This window comes from Pseudopodoces humilis, chromosome 27, assembly GCF_049639895.1.
Source record: "Pseudopodoces humilis isolate 2021_Gansu_Grassland_sample_001 chromosome 27, ASM4963989v1, whole genome shotgun sequence".
Lineage (NCBI taxonomy): Eukaryota > Metazoa > Chordata > Aves > Passeriformes > Paridae > Pseudopodoces > Pseudopodoces humilis.
The window spans coordinates 4,828,414-4,849,332 of NC_142226.1; the positions used below are offsets into that span (position 1 = coordinate 4,828,414).

Here is a 20,919-nt window from a genome sequence, read left to right on the forward strand (position 1 = left end):
CTGGGCAGGGCAGGGCTGAGATGGACACAGATCCAAAAAGAGCTGTAGCTGCTCTGCCTGGGTGCGGGGTTTGGGGGAATCTCGCTGCGCAGAAGGCACAGGGAGCCTCAGCGGGTGGGATGCTGTATTAGGAACGGCGAGAAGAGCGGCACAGACTCTCTAGGGAGTCCATCAGGAGAATTTCTCGTAGTTTATTACTTCAGGTCTGTTTTATAGACAGATACGTGGAAAGTACAGAAAGGAAACTCTTATTGCTTAGCAAACTACTACATTACCATCATTGGTCAGCGGGGCTCACTACCCCCTGACTTTCTCCTGCAAAGAAAACAAGCAACAGAGAAACAACACCTGCAAGGCTGTTTTCTGTCTTTGAGGATTGTTTTAAATCCTCCCCATGAATTTCCCAGGCCAGCTTCTCAGGCAGGACTTGAGAAAGCTGTGTGGCCTGCAATTCCACAGGCACTTTGCTGCCTGCTCCAGAGCTAGCATCCACAGGCTGCCTGCTTCGTTTCCTACCAGCTCCCTTTGCCAAGGGCAATCCTGCCTTTTCCAAGGGCAATCCTGCCTTTTCCAAGGGCAATCCTGCCTTTTCCAAGGGCAATCCTGCCTTTTCCAAGGGCAATCCTGCTTTTTCCCTGCCTGTTTTTGGCTCTGCTTTCACGGTGTCTCCCTCTCTCCGCAGCGCACGCAGGAGGATCTGCAGCAGCTGCAGGCAGAGCTGCGGGTTGTGTCCGAGAGGTGCTGCAGCTTCCTGGACAGAGCTCCTGCGGGGCCCAGCACGCCCCAGCTGCGCTCAGAGCTGGACTTGGTGGTGAACAAGATGGAGCAGACGCGTGGGCTGTCTTCCATCTACCTGGAAAAGTGAGTTGGGATGTGCCTCTGTCCCCAAATACCCTTCTGAGTGTTCCTGTCGCTCTGTTAGGAACGGCTGGGAGAGCGACATAGACTCTCTATGGAGTCCATCAGGAGAATATCTCTTAGTTTATTACTTCAGGTCTGTTTTATAGACTGATTCGTGGAAAGTACAGAAAGGAAACTCTTACTGGTTAGTAAACCACTACATCACCATCATTGGTCTGTGGGGTTCACCACCCCCTGACTTTCTCCTGCAAAGAAAACAAGAGACAGACAACAACACCTGCAAGGATGTTTTCTGTCTTTGAGGATTGTTTTTAAATCCTCCCATGAATCCTTCTCAGGCTAGCTCTCAGGCAGGACTGAGAGCTATGTGGCCTGTAATAACTACAGGCACTCTGGTTCAGATTTAGCATCCATATGTTCCCAGTTCACCAAAGGCCTTATTCTGTGCCTCCAGCTCACCTTGTGCTGGATGTGAGCGAATCCATCCCCCTGCAGCGCGTGGTGCAGATCTCTGCCACATCTGGGATGTCATTGTGCCTCCTCTGCTTGCCCTGCCAGGTTGAAGACGGTTGATGTCATTATCCGCAGCACCCAAGGAGCAGAATCGCTGGTCAAAGGCTACGAGGTGAAGCTGAGCCAGGAGGAGGCTGTTCCTGCTGACCTGGCAGCCATTCAGGCTCACAGGACAGTGCTGCAGGTTTGTCAAGCAGAATCCTTCCCTTCTTTCTGCTGGATTTGGACTGTGGGACGTTTTCCTTGCCTTGACACGTTTGAGGGGGTTTTGTGCTGCTGATGTGAGAGCCCTGATTGCTTTGTGAGTGTGGCAGAGGTGCTGTGGCTTGTGCTCTGCTGCTGTAGGACAGGCCCTGAGCCAATCTGACCTGGGAGCATTTTCCCCTTCATTCTACACCTCCCATAACCTCCCAATTCCTTGCAGCCTAAGGAGAGTGGGAAATAAACCCATTAACCCCCTCTCAGCTTTGTCACCTCCGGATGACAATCAGGACATCCCCGGCTGTGTCCCTTCTGCTTTGGGTGGCACTGAGCCGCTGCTGTCTCCTTTTGCAGCAGTGGCTCGGGGAGGTGAAGGACAAGGGCTCCGTGTTCTCCACGCTGGAGGAGGAGATGGTGAAGGCGAAGGAGGTGGGGGAGCAGCTGTTCCAGCTGAGGCAGGAGCGCAGCATCGACCTGGAGCGCTTCCAGGAGAGGAGCAGCCAGCTGTGGGATCGCTGGCAGCGCGTCTGCGCCCAGATCGAGACCCGGTGAGAGACCTCCTGCCTCCCCTCCCACATTCACCCATCCCTCAGCTTGTTGGGTCAGGCTTGGTGGGGAAACTTTCCTGCCTGGGGCTTCCTGCTGGTGGCTTTTCACCCTCTCCTCTTACCTGTCGTGGTTTTCTCTCAGCCACACGGAGCTGGAGAGCATCCAGGAGGTGCTGAGTGATTACCGGCAGTGCCACAGCGCCCTGATCCAGTGGATTGAGGAGATCACAGCCCAGCAGGAGCTGATGAAGCCTGGTCAGGCTGAGGACAGCCGGGTGCTGTCGGAGCAGCTCAGCCAGCAAACGGTGAGGCAGGACCTGGTGATGTCTCGTTGCTGCCGTCACCGTGTCACTTCTTTTCATCTCTGAGCTTGAAAATGTGGAAAGCAGCAGGGGAGAGGCTGCAGGCCTGAGCTGGGTGTCTGGGAAGTGGAGGAGCTCTGCTTGACTCGAGGTGCAGATCAGGTCTTGCGTGAAAAATTGGAGAGCGCAAAGATTTTACCCGAAAGTGCAGGGATGTGAACCAGAATTCTGCTCATGTCCCCGTGGCTGCTGTCATGGAATCCCAGAAAGGCTGGGTTGGAAGGGATCTCCAGGATCATCATGTTTCCATCCTCCTGCCATGTTTCCACTAGACCAGGTTGCTCCAAGCCCCGTCCAACCTGGCCATGAACACTTCCAGGGTTGGGGCATCCACAGCTGCTCTGGGCAACAACCCAGCCAACCTATTCTGACAACCATTTTTGCTTTGAATTTCCTTGAAGGCTTTGGCTGCAGAAATTGAGAAAAACCAAGCCAAGCTGGACCAGTGCCAGAAATTCTCCCAGCAGTACTCAGCCGCCGTCAAGGTACAGTTTCCCCCCCTGGCCTGGGTAGGGTGGGCTGGGCAGGAGCAGCCCTGGCAGAGGTTGCAGATCTCACATCTCCCCACCTTTGCAGGACTATGAGCTGCAGCTGATGACCTACAGGGCCTTCGTGGAGTCGCAGCAGAAGTCCCCCATGAAGCGCCGGCGGATGCTCTCCTCCTCGGATGCCATCACCCAGGAGGTAGGAACCCACCTAAGCTCAGCAGGGGGAAATTCTGGGAGGGGGTTCTTCGACGCCCAGCAAAACCACCCAGCAGCAGCCTCTGTGAAATGAGCTCCCTTTCTGCTGAACTCTCTTGTATAAATAAAGTTTCCACCCTCGCTGTTTTTTCCAATAGCCAGAGAGGATGGCTTAGTGCCCTAAGCACCAGGTATGCCATACCTTGACTCCTGGGAACCCCTGGGTCAAATCCAGCAGGGTCGGCTCAGCCCTTCAGCCTGGCGAGGTAAATAACCAGAGCACCATGCAGTGTTGCTGTGTGTGCATCTTTGGGATGAGAACCTTTTAGGGCCCCGAGCTCCTGTCTGCTCTGTGTGGATATTAAAGATACCCCGGTAGCCCTCTGTAAAGAGCTGAGCATCCACCCCAGTGTCCGTGGCCGGAGTGTGCCCTCGCTCCAGTGTCGTGCAGCATGCCTTGTGTGGCCACCACCCTCCCCAGCAGACCTGCTGCATTCCATTGGTGCCATCCCGGGGCTGCCAGGGGCTTCCCAAGCCACAGGTGCCGCATCCATGTCATGCACTGTCCAGGGTGAGGTTCCAGATGCGCCAGCAGCACTGATGCACCCCCTTTTTCCCCTCTGTTTTCCCCTCTGTTTTCCCCTCTGTTTTCCCCTCTGTTTTCCCCTCTGTTTTCCCCTCTGTTTTCCCCTCTGTTTTCCCCTCTGTCCCTCGGCAGTTCATGGATCTGAGGACTCGTTACACAGCCCTGGTGACTCTGACCACCCAGCACGTGAAGTACATCAGCGACGCGCTGCGGCGGCTGGAGGAGGAGGAGGTGAGGGCGTGGGGCACACCTGGGCTCTGTCCCCACGTTCCCTCCGTCCCCAAGGACGCTGCTCCGTGCTGAGGGCACGTCCTGGGCCTTGCTCCCGCTTTGGAGATCCGTTTTGACGTGGTTGTCTTCCTCCTCCGTTTGCAGAAAGTGGTGGAGGAGGAAAAGCAGGAGCACGTGGACAAGGTGAAGGAGCTCCTGGGCTGGGCCCTGGGCTTGAAGCAGAGTGTGCAGGGCAGGACAGCTGCTGCTGGGAGCAGAGAGCTGGGGGACATCGAGAAATCCATCTTGGAGCAGCAGGTAAAGCAGGAGCAACACCAGAGCCTGAGGTTTAACTTGGCTCTTTTTTTTCACAGCTGTATTAAACTCCTTTCTTTCTTATGTTTTTTTCCAGGCCCTGAATGAGGAGCTGACTGCAAAGAAGGAGCAGGTCTCTGAGGCCATCAAAACTTCCCAAATCTTCCTGGCAAAACACAGCCACAAGTGAGTGTGACCCAGGGAGAGAACAGGGCTTGGAGATAAGATTCCTTAAAGTTGGTGGATCCATGAGATCCGGTGCCTGACTCATGAAAAACAATGAATTGCACACAGAAATTTTATCTTCTTTATTGTCTGCAATGAGATCTGTGAAACGTGCAACCCATTTATGCTGTGGGGCAATGTTCATCCTCTTCAGCTGAGATGCAGCCCCATAAATTTGGGGATTTGATCATTGTAGTGCAGCTCAGCTTTCCTGGCAGCTTTTAGCTGAGCTGGGCAAGGAGTAGGGCAGGGAGAGGAAGGGGCTCATGGTGGGTTTGGGCTTCTCCTGCCCTTGGAAGGACATGGTAATTCTGTGGAGATGGTTTGGGCAGTCTCCTGAGATATTTCCCCTTCCCTTTGCAGGCTTTCCCAAGCAGAAAAGGACCAGATTTCCGCTCAGATTGGTGCTCTGAAGGAAACCTACCAGGATCTCTGCAGCAGCTCCACGGAGCAGCTCCAGCAGCTGCAGAGCCAGCTGGCTCAGGAGACAGAGCACAAGGTACTGCTTGTCCACTCCTCAGAGCATGGAAAAGGTTTCATTTCGTTGTGTGTCTCCTGGCCACTGGCCACTCACAGCCTCTTACCTGCACGTGGTTGCCCTCCCTTCCCTCCTATCCATGGTCACCCAAAGCATCTGGAGGTGCCTGGAGGCCCAGCAGGAGCTGTTTTCCTGCTGCCTTCCAGCTCCATGGGAGAGTTGTCCTTTGGTTTCCACCAGGGCTCTGCCCTCTGCGCGAGGGTTGGTGTGTGGTGAGCGGGGTGGCAGATGGAATTCTGCCCTGGAAATGGTTCCCTTGAGGAAATCTGTGTCCTCTGAGGGCTCAGTCCCACAGGCAGGGGCACTCAGGTGGCCTCTGGGATCTCAGGGTGTGGCCACGGCTTTTACTCAGCGGTGGCTGAACCCGAGTGCCTCTTCCTTGTGGAAGGCCAGCTGCATTGTCCAGCCCCTCAGCTGACCTGGGAGACCTTCAGGACGTGTTCCCTGCCCAAATCCACCAGCCCCCATCCTTGTAGGGAGGGCTGGAAGTGCATCCTTATTGCCTCTGTCATTCACAGATTTACGTGTGCGTGTTCTCTCAGTGTATATTCATGTGTCAATGGATATTTTTGTGTGTTTGCTTGCTGCCTCCCTGTACCCTGAAGCAACAGCCCGCTCACATCTGGCTGTGAGACGCAGGTTTTGGCTCTTGGGTCTGTGAGTGAAGCCCTGTTCGAGCTACTCACGGAGAGAAGGTGGCAGAGCTGCTTTGTTTTGAGACCTGCCTGTCCAGCTTTCACTTGAATATGTAGTGTTGTGCTCCAAACTGGACTTCACAGCACATTTCAGAGCAGGAAATGATGAGTTTTATTGCCAGCCCTTTAGCCCTTGTGCTGGCAGCAGAAAGATGAACGAGTCATTTTGTTAAGGCATCGCAGATTTGGTGCAGCCTCCCTGTGAAATGGATGCTTTTTTCCATTCCCTTTTCCTCCCTTTTGGTCAGGAAAACGATCTTAGAGCAAAAGGCTTCTCCAGGGCTTGTCAGGCACGAGGCTGCTCTGGGGCTGGAACAGTTTTCACTCACACACTCGATGAAGCCCAGGCAGCAGAACAAGAGATGGCAGTGGGGCTTCACCTTAAATCCCCATCTGCAAAACCATCCCTGCGGCTCTGGTGCGGAGCTGTTGCTTCACTGTAGAGGGAGCACGAAGAACTCTTTAACATTTGCTTGCTGGAAACATCCAAGTGTCAGAAAGGAGTTACAAAAGACCAAAGAAAAAAAAAAAAACGCAAAGCAGAACGCGCTAAATTGAGCATGATGTGTCCCTGTACGGTTTGTGTTTCATGTCAACTGTTTTTGAGATTAACTGACATCCTTGCTTACAAGTTTAACTAACCCCCCCCCGGGATTTAAACAAACAAAACACACAAAAGGGAAAGAGGACGGACCTGTGTGGGGGGTTCTTTTTTTGCAAAACAAAACAGTCGCATGCTGGACGCTAACCCCAAGCTTTACACTGTGTGTGATACGGCTGAACTGCTCCATAAGGCTCTGTCTTTAACTGCTCAAGGCACACCCTGCGAGTCGGTAAGTAAAAGCCTTTTACTCCCCTCCACTCCCATCCATCTCCTTTTTTTTATCTTCCTCTTTTGTTTCCCTCCTTTCCCTCTTCTCTGTCTTCCCACGGCTCGTTCGTCTCTGAGTATGCACGTCAGGGTCTGGCCATGGTGGTGGAGAGCTTAGGTTGTCCCTGAAGGTTCCTCCTGCCCCACAGCAGGGTGTTGGGATGCAAAAGGAATTCATCCCGTGCTCCTGATTCCCTCCTTGCTATCCCCACAAAAATCTTGGAGTGCTTGGGCCAGCCCTGTACCCAACCAGTGCCAGAGAAACCCAAACATCCGAAGAACCTTTGAATAAAAACACTCTTTATCACCTAAATTATCACCCTCCCTGTGGGGATAGCAGCAAGAAAAGCCCCTCCAAAAACCACCCCAGTGTGGTCCCAGTCTGTCACTGCTCCCATGCTGGAACCTCCAACTTGTTCCATTTCCCCCCTGCCCCTGTGTGAGGAGCAGCTTGGAGCGGGCAGAGCAGGAGCCGTGCTCATGTCCTTCTCCTGCTCCTGATGCATGGCTGGGAGCTGCTCCATGCCACGGGGCTCTGTGGTGCTCCCCATCCACCCTGGCACTTGGGATTTGCTTGGGAAGCGCAGGATTTTCAGCATGGAGGCTGCGCTGGGAGAGGTTTTTTTTTTACCCCAAAGCGGGTAGTTTTGAGGGGTTTTCTTCCCCATGAGTGCCCGGTGGGATTTGTGTTGTCTTTACTTTTTAAAGCTGGAGTTGTTGAAGGGTTTTGCCGTGCTTGGTGGTCTCCTGCCCTCTTTTCCATGGAGCATTAGGAATGATCCTGAGTTTTGGTGCTTGCTGCTTTGCTGCGTTACTGGTGGTGGATGTTGGGAGCATCTTGGTGCTGCCCTGGTGATGGATTAGATTTCAAACACTTTAGGACTTTCTAGCCTGTTTGGGGATTTTAAGTTTGTTCCTTTATTTTATTTTATTTTTTTTTTTAACTGAGGCCTCCCCGAAACTCGTGCAATGAGTGCTGGAAACGCTGGATTTTGATTTAATTATTTTTCCTTCTCTTTCTGTTCCAGGGCAGCGAAGCTGTGGCGGGAGCGATCGATCTTGGCACGGGAGAAATATTTCCTGTCTTTGGTGCCATGCAGAGGGGTCTTATAGATCAGGACACGGGCCTGGTCCTCTTGGAGGCCCAGGTGATCACCTCTGACTTAGTTGTCCCAGAAACCGGTGAGAAACTCTCCTTGGAGAAAGCTCTGGCAAGAAACATCATTGATCTCAGGGCATTCCAGGTGCTGCAGGAATTGAAGGATGCTTGCCAGCAGGTGGAAGAAGCCAGATGTGAAGGGAGGCAGCTCCTCCCTGTCGTCGCTGCCATAGAAGAGGGGAGGATCACTGAGAGCGCTGGGCTAAAGATTCTCGAGGCTGAGCTCGTCACCGGGGGCTTGAAATTCCAGCAGGGCAGAATCAGCGTGGAGACAGCGGTGCAAGAAAGGCTCCTTCCCCCCCAGCTCCACTCCAGGCTCCTGTCTCACCTGGAAGCTGGCAAGGATTTGATTGACCCCAACACCGCTGAGGAAATCAGTCTGCCCGAGCTCCTGGAGCGGTGCATCGTCCACCAGGGGCTGAGGCTGCTCCCGGTCACGCAGCTGGCGGGAGGGACGGTGAGCTTGAGGTCAGGCAGGGCGGTCAGCGTCTTCCGCGCAGTCCAGGAGGGGCTGATAGACGGGCAGGTGGCCATCAGGCTGCTGGAAGCCCAGCTCTTTGCTGGTGGCATTGTTGACCCCAGCACAGGACACAGGCTGAGGGTGGACCAGGCTGTCAGGCACGCTTTGATTGACCAGGATTTGGCCTGCACGCTTCTGCTCCGGCAGCTCCAGACGGGCGGGATCGTCGACACGGCCACGGGAGAGAGGCTGGGCGTGGATGAAGCCCTAAGGAAGGGGTTGGTAGCTCCGAGGATGGCACTGCTGCTCCTGGAATCCCTGCGGTCCTTCACGGGGCTGCTGTGGCCGGAGACAGGGGAGGTCATCCCTGCTGCAGCTGCTTTGGAGCAGGGCCTCCTCTCCACAGAGCTGATCCAGGAGATTCTCAGCGAGAGGCGGCTCCTTCAGGCTGTTTTCATACCGGAGAGCGCAGAGGTGTTGTCCTGGGAGAAGGCAGTGGAACGGGGCGTCCTGGAGGGAGAGGTGGTGAAGAAGCTGCAGTCAACAGCCATTCCTGATGTCCTGGCCAGCCTGCAGCTCGCTGGCTCCCCAGGCAGGAGCAGGCACGGCCAGAGCTCCCCTGGAAGGAGCCCCACAGGTCACGAGGAGCCTCTGCTGAGGGGTGACGATGAAAGGCTGGTGTTCCACTTGATGACCCACAGCTACATCAACATCCACGACGGCCAGAAGGTGCTCTTAGTGGATGCAGAGCTGAACAAAATCACCAAAGCTCTCATCCAAAGGCAAGGAAACGGATCCTGTGCACGGGTGTTGGAAAGTTTTGAGGAGACAGAGGCAGATGCAGCTCTTGAGAGCGAACCTTGCAATGGTTTGGCTTTGCAGCGGCTTGAGCTTCAGTTTGCTCCTTCAAAAGGTGAAAGCGAGAAGATCCTACCGGCCAGAACTGCTTTGGAGAATGGGGAGGTGGTGATGGGACCTGAAAGTCTTCTCTTGGAGGGTGCAGAGGATTTCCTGCGGATGGAAGGGCAGGAGCAGATTTCCACGGAGCAGGAGACCATCAGGACTGAAACTGATGCTGAATTTGGAAGAGAGCAGGTCACTTTTACAACCAAGGATAAACGTCAGGGAAAATCATTGGTGCCAGAACCTCCCAGTGACCTTGATAGTGGATTAATGAGAGAAACAGAGGAAATGATGATTGAAGCAGAAGAGGAGTCCAAGCCTCCTGCAGAAGATGGAGTGGAAGGTCCCGAATATGAGAAGAGGGCATTGGAAAGTGGGGCAGTGGTTGTGAAAAGTGAAATCTGCATAGCAATGGGTGTTCCAGAAAGTAGAGACAGAGTGAAAATCACGTCAGAGACGTCTCAGGGCGTGAGGGAACCCGAAGGAGAGGCAGAAGATGTTGGAGAGGTCGGTTTGCTGAAGGAGGAGACAGTGGGAAATGGTGTGCTGGGAGGAGAGGAGCTTGTGCTCCCCGCAGGTGGAGAGGCAGCGCCGGCAGAGAGGCAAAGCAAGGACACGGGAAGAGTGTTGGAAGCGGAAGAAGGAGAGTGGGAAGAAGTGTTAGGAGATGAGGGCGTTGAGGAACCATCCCTGCCAGCCTCTGAGGAGCAGGAAGCAGAGGACACTTTGGAAAAGCTCCTGATGCAGCTGCAGAGCGGTGGCATCATCCACGAGCAGACGGGCAGGACGCTGCTGCTGGATGAGGCGGTGGCCTCCGGAGCCGTGTCCGGCCACACGGCCGTGAAGCTGATGGAGAGGATGAAGATGTTCAGTGGCTTCTTTGACTCTCAGGTGTGTGAACCCTTGACCACCGAGGACGTGATTGAGGAAGGCCTGATGGATGAGAAGCTGCTCCAGAAGGTTCTCGCCTCCGACAGAGCCATAAGTGGCGTCCTCGACCCAGGCAACAACTTTGTCTACTCCATCAAGGACGCTGCTGCCGTTGGCCTTCTGGACAAGGAGACAGCCGTGAGGATCTTGGAAGGGCAGGTGGTTACTGGGGGGATTGTGGACTTGAAACGTGGCAAAAAAGTGTCGGTGACTCTGGCTTCAAATCTGGGCCTCATTGAGCCAACGAGTCAGACAGAGCTGGTCAGGCTGGAGAAGGCTTCCAAGGGCAAGGGCACTGATGAGGTGACCAGGCAGAAGCTCGTTAATTTACAGGCTGAGACCAGCGGAATTGTGGATCCTGAAACCAAACGGGCTTTGACTGTGGCAGAGTCTGTTGAGAAAGGGCTCCTCGGGAAGGAAGAAGCTTTTCAGCTCTTGACCAAGCAGGTTGCTGATGGAGGAATCATCCATCACGTGTCTGGGATGAGGCTTTCGGTGGACAGCGCCATGGAACACGGTTTGATCAATCCAGAGCTGTGCGAGGAGCTCAGGAAGGCTGAAGGTGTGGTCCTGCAGGGCTTTGTCCATCCAGCTACGAAGGAGAAGCTGCCCTTGCCCCAGGCAGTGTCACTGGGGCTCCTTAGCCCAGAATTCCAGAGGAAAGTGCAGGAGATCCAGGCTGAGAGCGGAAGCATCCTTGAGCCAGCTTCTGGCCAGCGACTGGCGCTGCGTCAAGCGGTGCAGGAAGGCTTGGTGCCCCAGCAGGTGGTGGAGAAAGTCCTGTCATCTTCAGAAATGAGAGAAGGGATTGTAGATCCCGAGACCTGCCTGATCGTTCCCTACTCGGAGCTCCTGAAGAAGTGTAAAATCGATATCGAGTCCGGCCAGAGGTACCTGGAGGTCCATCCCTTGCAGGCCATCAGGGACGAGGTGACAGGGAGCAAGCTGCCGTGTGCTGAGGCGCTGAGGCTGGGGAGGGTGGACCCCCTGCCCACCCTGAGGCTGCTGCAGGCACAGGCAGACAGTGGAGGGGTGGTGGAGGGCACCGTCAGCGAGAGGCTGTCCCTGAGGGCAGCCGTGGAACGAGGGGTGCTGGATGAGGCCATGGCCAAAGTCATCGCCACCAACCAGCTCAGGGCTGGGGGGATTGTTGATGCCCCCGGAGGGAGAAGGTTGACGGTGAAGGAAGCTGTTGGGAAAGGGCTGATTAGCCAAAAATTAGCTGCTGGTCTTCGGGATGTGCAAGTGCGTGGAGAGGGAGTTGGTTCTGAGGTCGGCAAAGTAGAAAAGATGCAGCTTTCACAGGAAAGAATAGGAAGATTGTCTCCGAAAGAGGAAGGTGTCGTCCTCCCCTGCAGGTCTGATGATGCTGAGCCCAAAGCTCAGCCTGAAGCTGTGAGCCCTGAGCAGAGTGTGGCTGCTGCCGCTGAGAAACCCCCCAAAGCACGGACAGAGAGGAAATTAAAACCCCAGGAAGCTTCAGAAGGTGGGGTCAGTCCCCAAGACGAACATCCTCATCTTCATCATCCCCAGGCAAAGGCTGAGGTGACTCCAGAGCACCCCTCAGTGCTGGGGACAGCCTCGCTCCCTCAAGAGACAGTGGTGGCAGGGGCTGTGGGAAAAGGGATCCCAAAAGGCAGATCCCAGGTGAGAGCAGCCCAGGGGAAGGAATGGAGGGGAGAAGTGGATGAAGGGACAGGGAAAGTCGAGAGAGAGGGCTTGGAGAAGGAGCAGTTCTTGGGCACGGAGGTGCTTCACGGGGAGGAGGATGGTGAGGAGAGGAGGAGGAGAGAGTTTGTGAGTGCAGAGGAAGTTGTGGCAGGTGGAGAAGGTCCAGTGGTGACTTCTGGGCGAGGAGAGAGCGTGAGCAGCGTGGTCCAGGACACAGCAGCAGCCCTGAGGGAATCCATCAGTGTGGGGCCAGGGATGGGTCCTGCAGAGTCTGGGGAACCCCCTGAGGTTCCTGTGGGGCCTGCAGGAGATGAGCTTGCAGGGAAAAAAGCTGCCAAGAAAAGAGAACCCTCTCACACAGAAGGTCCCATCGATCAGGGAAAAACAATTGAAATGGTGCTAAAGCCTAGCCAGAAACAGAAAAGCAAGAAAAAGAAAGCAAAGCAGGGCAGCATTCCAGGAGACAGCGCTCAGCCAGAGAAACCCTCTGCAGAAAAGCAGCTCCTTCCTTCTCTGGTTTCCCATGAAATTCCAAGGAAAAAGGGTGAGGAGGAGCACTTTGTCTCCAGGGTGCCAGAGCCAAAACATGAATCCAGCATCGAGAGCGCTGCTGGCTTGGCACGAGACACAGCCAAGGCTGGGAAAGAAAAGAAAACAATTCCTGGGAAAGATCCAGAAAGCCCCGGCGAGGATCAGGTGTTCCCTGTGCCCCCCGAGCAAGGGGAAGCTGGAGAGGTGGTGAGAGGTGGGATCAAGGATGGTCAGGGTTCCTTGGTGGAACTGAGTGGAGAGGAAAGGCTGGCTCAGGAAGACACCAGGCTGGAAACCAGCTGGGATGTGTCCAGCACAGCCACCGTGCCACGGGAGCTGCCCCATCACTTAATTATCAGGGAGGAACCCACGGAAGTTCGGGAAACCTCCACAATCCTGGAGCTCGGAGAGGAGAAACAGCACGAGCACACAGCTGAGCTCAGGGCAGACCAAGGAGGAGCCCCTGGCCCCCCAAAATCCCAGGAAGAAACCCCCCAGGAGAGGAGCAAGCAGCCGGGTCCAGGCGATCGGGGTTTGCTCTTACCTGTGATCATGGAAGGGGAGCTGCTGGAAACCTCCAGGGACTCCACCAGACCAGCCCAGGTCAGTGAAGATTAGTTTTTGCTATTTTGGCAGTTTTTTCTGAGCTATTTGTGGATGTTTGGTGCTAAATCTGTCTGAGAGCCTCGTCACAGAGGGCAGCTGAAGAACAGGAGTGGATGTTGCAGGATCAGCTGCAGTGGATTTGGCAGAGGAGCCGGTGATGTACAACTGGAAACACTCAGGGCTCAGTTGTGGCTCCTTTTGCTGGAGCATTACTGCTAAATGACTAACAAGTACAACTCTTTTTTTTTTTTTGGCACTCCTGCTGCAACACCAAGAGATCTCTTGCCATTTATAAGCTTATGTTGGAAAAAGAACCCTGTGTTTTATTTTTCCTGTAGTAAATCTTGCAGATAAGGCTGGCAAGCGGCAAGTCCATGAGCGGGAACATTATTAACGAATTTCTCCTTTGAGGGGAAAAAAAAAAAAAGAATTTTATATAACACTTTGTCTCCTTTTCTGCCTAAGTTTGAAGCTTTGATTTCCTGTCTGATTCTGCAGATCAAGTTCAGCAAGAAGATGTGTCTGGAGCACGACCAGAGGCTGGTATCTTATCTCTCCATGCTCCGAGACATCGAGATGAGAATCAAACGGGTGCAGCCAGCAGAGCAGAATTTGGCAGCCCTGCACGACCTGAGGCAGCAAGCAGAGGTGAGTGAGGCTGGGCCAGGCTTGGCTGGTGTTAGACAGAGCTTTCCCCCCTCTCCCCAGCTTCCTTGCACCCCTTCTGGGAGCTTTGTCTCAAGTTTAACAGGCTTTTATATCAAAACTCATCCCTCCTTCCGACCCATCCACCTTCTCCTCCCTGCCCAGACAACAGCCTGAGCTTGGCTGATATGAATTTTACAGCCTGGAGAAAGGCAGGAGAGTGCTGGCAGCTGAGCAGGGCTGCAGGGTGGTGATGAATCTTCCCAGACTCAGATCCCTGCTGGGTTTTGGCAGCAGGGAGGTGAAGGCAGCCTGCTGTCTCTGTCTCTGTCTCAGGCCCTGGGCGCTGAGCTGCAGGAGCTGAGCTTCCCAGTGAATCAGGAGCTGGATGCTGTGCAGAGGATTGTGGCCAGCCCCCCTGAAGAAGTCCCTGAGCAGTTACTGAAGGCTCTGGAGAAGGATGCCAAGAACCTCCAGAAGTCTCTGGGCTCTGCAAACCAAGTCCTGCAGTCCCGGCTGCAAAACCTTCGTGGGGCAGCACAAGCTGAGAAGGTAGAGCTGGCAAATTCCCCCTGCTGCCCCACAAACTTCCTAAAATTCCTCCTTTAAACAATGAATTTCTGGTTTTAAGGCTAAAATCCTGGCCCATCACGAGTCTCTTCAGGACAAGCTGCAGGAGCTGCTGGGCTGGGTGTCTGGCACCGCGGAGTCTCTGGGTGACAGCGATTTCCAGCAGCTTGACACCGATGCCAGCAGCTTGAGCCGCTGCCTGCAGCACTACAAGGTAACCATGGCAATGCCCCTAATCCTGCAGGCTGATGAACTCTCTGCACAGAGGAGAAGCTTTTAATCCTGCTTCACTCCCAGGGGTTTGCCCTTAGCTCGTGCTGCAGCAGGAGCCGCTGTGTTGGGTGTTCTCCAAAGTCACCTGATTCCATAGCACACAGCTGCTGGAGTCAGAGGCACAGAGAGCCTGCCCTTCTCTCTGAAACCTGGCTCTGACATCCAGGAAAGCTCTGAATTTCATATAACATCCTGAAAAGAGCTGTCAAGGTTAAATAGAAAAGCTAGGAATGTAAATGTGTGAATTAGAAAGTTTTCTTATGTCACTGGGTGAAAAAGTTAAAGTTTGGAGTTTAAAGTAGTTTAGAGAACTGAAGACAAGATGGAGGATAATGGGTGTTGTCTCTTGTCCTTCTTCTTTCTTCATCTTCTTCTTCCAGAGGTTTTTGGGTGATTGGATAGAGAATGCCACAGTGGAGCACACAGGTGTTGGGTCATTGGGTCATTAAGAAAAATAATTTAGTTGGCATCTGTTAATTGGGTAAATGGACATATTAAAGACCTTGAAGATCTTTGTTAGCCATTTTGCACCTTTCTATCTTGGTGCACGCAGCTCCTTGTACCTTGTGTGATGCTGATAAGAAAAGAATAAACAACCAAGATCCAACGAGAGAAAACTGCCTCTCTCTCATCAACTTCAGATCAAGGGGAAAAATAACCCGACCACAAAAATCATATCAGGACACACAGCCTGGTTTGGCTGTTTGGACACGCTCCTGTGCAAGGGTGTGCTGGTGGCTGAGTGACCTGGGGAGATTCCTGCTGAGGAGAGAGCTGCATCCTCAGGAGATTCCTGCTGAGGAGAGAGCTGCATCCTCAGGAGATTCCTGCTGAGGAGAGAGCTGCATCCTCAGGGAGGCTGCTCCATCACACCTGCCCTGGTCTCCATCACCTGCATTTGGAGCCCAGTCTCCTTACCCATCTTCTAGCAGTAGCTTTAAAGATTATTTCCAAGTTTGGCATGGAAATCAGAGGATTGAAGGTTTTGAGAGCTGGTGGTGGCATGTGGAGTCACTGTGGCCGGGCCTGGATCATCTTCAGCCCTACACACATCCAATAAACCTCTTGGTGAGGTGCAGAGGGAAGCTGGAAAATCCCTGGGTGAGACGCTCTCACCTGCGTGCTGAGCGCTGTTTTGGGAGAATTCGGTGTTTCTGGAACATATTTCCCGTGGCACCTGCAGGTGGGAAGCAGTGCAGCAGTCTGAAGGGTCATTTTGCTCGTTTTAACCTTTTCTCTCCCGTTCAGGAGCTGAAGGAGCCCCTTGCTGACACCAAGGCTGAGCTGGACGCCGCTGCCTTCGACATCCAGCTCCTCATCTCGGAGCACGCCCAGGATTTAACCCCCCAGCAGAGCAGGCAGCTGCTGAGGCTGCTGAATGAGCTGCAGAGAGCCTTCAGGGACCTGTCAGAGCGTGTGACAGCGCGGCTGGAGGTGCTGCAGGTCTGTCTCCAGCAAGTGGAGCAGACAGACCAGGTGAAGGTTGTGAGACATCTCCTCCTGGCTGCCCTTTGCTCTCCCAGCCGCAGGAACGGGAGCTGAGGCACCTCCAGATTGGGATTTCCCCTGCATGCCACTCCCAGTTCAGGAGTTCTCACTGCACATCATCAGCTTCCTCTAAAAGTCTTTCCTCTTCCTAGCAGGCAGAAGGTTGCTTTGCTCCCAAAATACGGGGTCTGGGCAGCAGTTCTCTGCTGGACACGGAGTTGTTTGGGGCTTGGGTGGAATAAACCCTATAATCACCCCAAAATCCCTGAAAGGGGATGTGTGTGTGTCCCACAGACACCCAACAGTCTTAAAGTCCTTCCCACTGCACACATCAGGCATTGCTGGCCCAGGGAAACAGCTGGCAAGGACAAAAACAAGTCCCCAGCTCTCTGCTGCAGTGCTGCAGCACCCAGCACTGCATGGATCCTCTCACTCAAGACAGGATTAATGTGGTTTTTTTATTAACAGTTGCTCTCTGTAACTCTTGCCTGTCCTCTCTGGAGTGTGTGTGTTTATTAACCAGTTTGCTTTGCCTTTTCAGATTGAGTGTGCGCCCATCCTAACCCAGGAAGAACTCGCTTTGCAGCTGAAGAGCTCTTAAGAAGGCTCTTTCAATTTGCTTCTGTTGTTCTGTCTTATGGCTGGGAGAAGCAGGCACAGTGTTTTGCACAAGTTTGTTCATCACCTTGCTGAAATGCCCAGTGAAAAACTCAAAAAAGCCTTTTGTCCCCCCGGCAGGGGGGCACAGGGGTGTCTCAGGGTCTCTCAGGTCACATCATGCTCAATTGCTCAAACAGGCGCTTCTGTGTTGTGCTCTGGCAGCAAAAAGAGGAGCTGGATCAGCTACAGAAACACTTTCCCTCTCCAGGGCTCCCTTCCCAACCCCAAATCATGAAAAAAAACCCCAATTTGGGGCTGTCTGGAGCTCCACAGCGGCGCTGCCTGACCCAGGTGGTTGTTGCCTCTCGTTCAGCGAGTTTCTGCCGCTGTTCAAATGTTTGTAAGGCGGAATGGAAAAGGCACAGAAACTCCTGGCTGAGTTTTCCTGGGAGAGCAGCGCAGCTTGGAGCTCAACAGGCTCCTCGGAGAGAAACCTCTGGTGGTGACCAAGGTGCCACCGAGCTCGGCAGGGCCGCGCCACCTGGAGAGCCACAAAGTTTTCTGTGCTGCATCCTCCCCTCCAGGAGCTGCTGTAACCTCACCTTGCCTTTCAGCAGCGTGGGAGGAGGTGCAGGGCTGGTTCTGACTGTCCCCTGTCCCCTTTGCTGTGCCCACAGACGCTGCAGGAGCAACAGGCAGCCCGGGCACGGAGCCTGGCCGAGCTGAGCCGCTGGCTGGGCCAGGCAGAGGACACGCTGGCAGGGCAGCAGGGAGCAGAAGGGGACCTGCCTGCCTTGCAGCAGAGGCAGAGCGATGTTAAGGTCAGTGGGAGTTTAAAATTGAGGGGGAGAGAGGCAGAGGTGTCACCTGGGGAGCGCCCAGATCCTCACGGCATCGCCCACCCAGGAGCTGCAGAGGAGCATGCACAGCAGAGCCGCCTCCTTCGCCGGCGTCCTGAAGAGCACAGAGCAGTTTCTGGAGGAGAACAAGGCCAAGCTGGAGCCCGGGGAGCTGGCAGCACTGCAGCAGGACCTGCAGCGTGCCAAGGAGCAGTACCAGTCCCTGCAGGAGAGGACAGAGGTGGCCCAGAAGGAGCTGGAGAGTGCTGTGAGTGCTGCAGTGCAGCAGGAGACCGAGAAGGTAACGTGCCAGGAGCTGCAGAGCCTCCAGGCTTTGCTCGAGGGGGACTCTCAGGTCCTGGGTGATGCAGCACAGAGCAATTTGTGGCTCCTTCCTGGGTGTTCCCCCCAGGTATTTCTGTGGTGAAATGCCTTGGGAGTTGCAGCCAGGGCTGAGCTGGTTGTGGAGGGAATGGGGGAGGAAAAAGTCCCTAACTCTGCCTTTGGGGTGACCCTTAATGGACCAGCATTGTCAGTCACATCCCAGCCCTTTTGGGTTGTATCAGGAAAAAGTTGTATATAGAGAAATATAAATATAATATAAATATAAGTATAAATAAATATAAGTATAAATAAATATAAGTATAAGTAAATATAAGTATAAGTAAATATAAGGATAAATAAATATAAGGATAAATGAATATAAGGATAAATAAATATAAGGATAAATAAATATAAGGATAAATAAATATAAGTATAATAAAGTTGTATAAAAGTTGTATCCTGGGTTGTATCAGGATGAGAAATTCAACGTAGCAGCGAGGCTGAGTTTTTTCACAGCTTCTCTTCACCTTCCAGAGAGCCACAAAGGGTCTGGGAGTGTCTCAGGCATTTGCTGAGGCTGGGAAACTCCTCGTTTTTTGGTTTTTTTTTTCTTTTTTTTTTTTTTCCTTCTGCTGACTTTTGTCTCCCTCCCCCGTGCAGCAGTTTGCTGAACACGCAAGAACTGGGTCGTTCTTATCCGGAGCCCTTGTGCTTTCAGGTGAAAGCTGCCAAAGAGCTGGAGGAGAACAGCAATAAGATCGATTCCCTTCTGAACTGGGTGGCATCGCTGGAGCAGAAGGGAGGGCTCCCCGAGTACAGACCACACCCTGTCACTCAAGGGACGGGGACACAAGCAGGGAAAAGCGCTGGGGATGTCCCTGATGGCCACGTTGTGGGAGCAGACAGCGCTGCTGAGAGCCTGGATGAGCAGCACGAGAGGCTGAAGGTCAGCACTGACCCCTCATCCCACCCAAAGCCTCCTGCCCGGTGTTGGACGGGTCTGAAACACGGGATTCTCCGTGTGGGATGCTCGGGAGGGCCCTGCCTGCCTTCCTGCAGGAGATGAGGAGTGTGTGGTGGGTGTGTGCCATGGCAAGGTGTATCCAGGGTCCAGAAGGTGCCCGTGATGGCCACAGAAGGGGTCACTCTGCTGTGGGCAGCGCTCCTGGAGCCCAGCCTGGGATGTTCCCAGTTTTCCCCACCCTTCTGTGCTTTGTCACAGAATCATGGGAAGGTTTGAGTTGGAAAGGACCTTAAAGATGGCAGAAACACACAGAATCACCAGTTGGAAGAGACCTTCAAGATTATTGACTCCAACCCAGCCCTAACACCTCAACCAGACCACGGCACCGAGTGCCACATCCAGGCTTTTATAAACAAACCAGGGATGGTGACTCCACCACCTCCCCAGGCAGACCATTCCAATACCTTATCACCCTTTCTGTAAAAAACTTTTTCCTGCTGTCCAGCCTCTATTTCCCCTGGCACAGCTTGAGGCTGTGTCCTCTGGTTCTGTCAGTGCTGCCTGGAGAAGGAGACCGACCCCAGCTGCCCACAGCCGCCCTTCAGGGAGCTGTGGACAGTGCTAAGGTCACCTCTGAGTCTCCTTTCCTCCAGGCTGAACAGCCCCAGCTCCTGTTCCACTGCCTGCCATGGGCAGGGACACCTTCCCCTGCACCAGGCTGCTCCAATCTGGCTGTGAGCCCTTCCAGGGACGGCACGTCCACGGCTGCTGGGGGCCGCAGAGGGCAGAGCCCCTCGCTGCCCAGCCTCACCTTTGCCCCCTGCATCTTTCAGGCGCAGCACCAGGAGCTGCTGTCCCAGCAGCAGGACGTCATCCTGGCCACGCAGTCAGCACAGGCTTTCCTGGAGAGGCACGGGCACAGCCTGCCCGGGGAGGAGCGGCAGCGGCTGCAGGCGCGGCTGGCCGAGCTCAGGGATCAGTACCCGGCGGCGCTGGCGCGGTCGGAGGCGCGGCTGAAGCGGGTGCAGCTCCTGCGGGATGAGCTCCAGAAGTTCCTGCGGGACCACGGCGAGTTCCAGGTCTGGCTGGAGCAGGCGGAGCAGGAGCTGGAGGGGATGTACGAGGGGGACAGTGACCCTGCCTCCCTCGGGCGGCTGCTGCGGCGCCAGGGGAGCTTCTCGGAGGACGTGATCTCGCACAAGGGCGACCTGCGCTTCGTCACCATGTCGGGGCAGAAGTTTCTGGACGAGGACGCTGGGGATGCCGAATCCCAGCTGTTGATGTCCAGGAGTGTGGTCAAGAGCAAGCTGGAGGATGCCACGCAGAGATACACCAGGCTGCACTCCAAGGTACGGGAAGGGCTGCCAGCTGGACCCTGGGCTGCTCCTTTCCTCCTGTGCAGCGGTGGCAGAGGGAGATTTGTCCCAGCTGCTTGCCTGGACTCCCAGGACATTTATAGATTGTAGGACAAGGATTGTCTCCTTCAGGGCTTGGGCAACACCCTTGTCTTGCTGTTGGTCTGCCTGTTACCCCTGGTAATTCATTTAGCCTGTGGCAAGATCGAGTTTGTTACCGCTGCAGATGAACAGATCACACGCACACAGGTCGAGGTGTGGTGAAAAGAAGAGAAAGTTTATTTTTCCTCCCAGGATTTATAGGCTTCTAACCCCAGCCAGGGATGGGATGGTCAGGATAACACTTTCCCACTGCACTGGCCATGAGAGATGCCCATCACAAGACAACAGAAAGAATGTACACATATCTATGTTTACAGTTCCTGTCCTGGGAAAGTCCTTAGGAAACCATGTCAGCAAGCTCAGAAGCTGAGTTTTCAGGGCGACATGAGTTTTGTAAATTGTTTTTTCTTTCTGGCTGATTTCTGTGCCTATTCCCTCAGCGCTTGTGTGTGAACCCCTGTCACCTCTCGTTGCTCCTTTGCAGTGCTCCAAGCTGGGCTCCCACCTGAACACCTTGCTGGATCACTACCAGCAGTTCCTGGAGGTGGCAGAGTCTCTCAGCACGTGGCTGCAGGAGAGTGAAGCTGCCCTTGGGAAGTTGCTCTCAGAGACGGTTTCGTCAGATCTGGCTGTGCTGCAGAAGCAGCTCGCCAGCACCAAGGTACCTTGGGGGATTGGGGGATTTCCTGGGAAGTGCTGGGGCCTGGATGGGAGTTTGGCTGCTCTGAGGGGTCAGCAGCAGGGAGGAGACTCAACCCATTGGGGTTTTATTGTGGTTGAGGGTAAAGAAGCACCTGCAGATGTAGCAGGTCCTGGTGCTGTCTAGGTGGGGTCAAACTTCTGGGAGAGATGTCAGAGCAGGGGCTGCAGTCACACACACCCCAGAGGGAC

The 20,919-nt window shown here is 54.3% G+C and overlaps 1 protein-coding gene across 16 annotated transcripts in view; it reads left to right on the top strand.

Annotated features, from left to right (window-relative positions):
- Nucleotides 1–20,919, top strand: part of MACF1 (microtubule actin crosslinking factor 1) — a 146,938-nt gene that overhangs the window by 59,645 nt on the left and 66,374 nt on the right. For 12 of the 16 annotated variants that reach the window (XM_088067401.1, XM_088067408.1, XM_088067404.1 and 9 more), the window contains 20 exons: nt 683–861; nt 1,420–1,558; nt 1,930–2,123; nt 2,266–2,428; nt 2,887–2,970; nt 3,062–3,169; nt 3,887–3,985; nt 4,130–4,282; nt 4,377–4,465; nt 4,868–5,003; nt 7,637–12,865; nt 13,367–13,516; nt 13,850–14,065; nt 14,145–14,297; nt 15,605–15,838; nt 17,122–17,265; nt 17,351–17,584; nt 18,326–18,553; nt 19,405–19,920; nt 20,513–20,689. In XM_088067401.1, coding sequence (XP_087923527.1) covers nt 683–861; nt 1,420–1,558; nt 1,930–2,123; nt 2,266–2,428; nt 2,887–2,970; nt 3,062–3,169; nt 3,887–3,985; nt 4,130–4,282; nt 4,377–4,465; nt 4,868–5,003; nt 7,637–12,865; nt 13,367–13,516; nt 13,850–14,065; nt 14,145–14,297; nt 15,605–15,838; nt 17,122–17,265; nt 17,351–17,584; nt 18,326–18,553; nt 19,405–19,920; nt 20,513–20,689 — 8,625 coding nt within the window. The remainder of the gene's footprint in view (nt 1–682; nt 862–1,419; nt 1,559–1,929; nt 2,124–2,265; nt 2,429–2,886; nt 2,971–3,061; nt 3,170–3,886; nt 3,986–4,129; nt 4,283–4,376; nt 4,466–4,867; nt 5,004–7,636; nt 12,866–13,366; nt 13,517–13,849; nt 14,066–14,144; nt 14,298–15,604; nt 15,839–17,121; nt 17,266–17,350; nt 17,585–18,325; nt 18,554–19,404; nt 19,921–20,512; nt 20,690–20,919) is intronic. The other 4 variants (XM_088067415.1, XM_088067413.1, XM_088067416.1 and 1 more) reach the window with 2 other exon arrangements.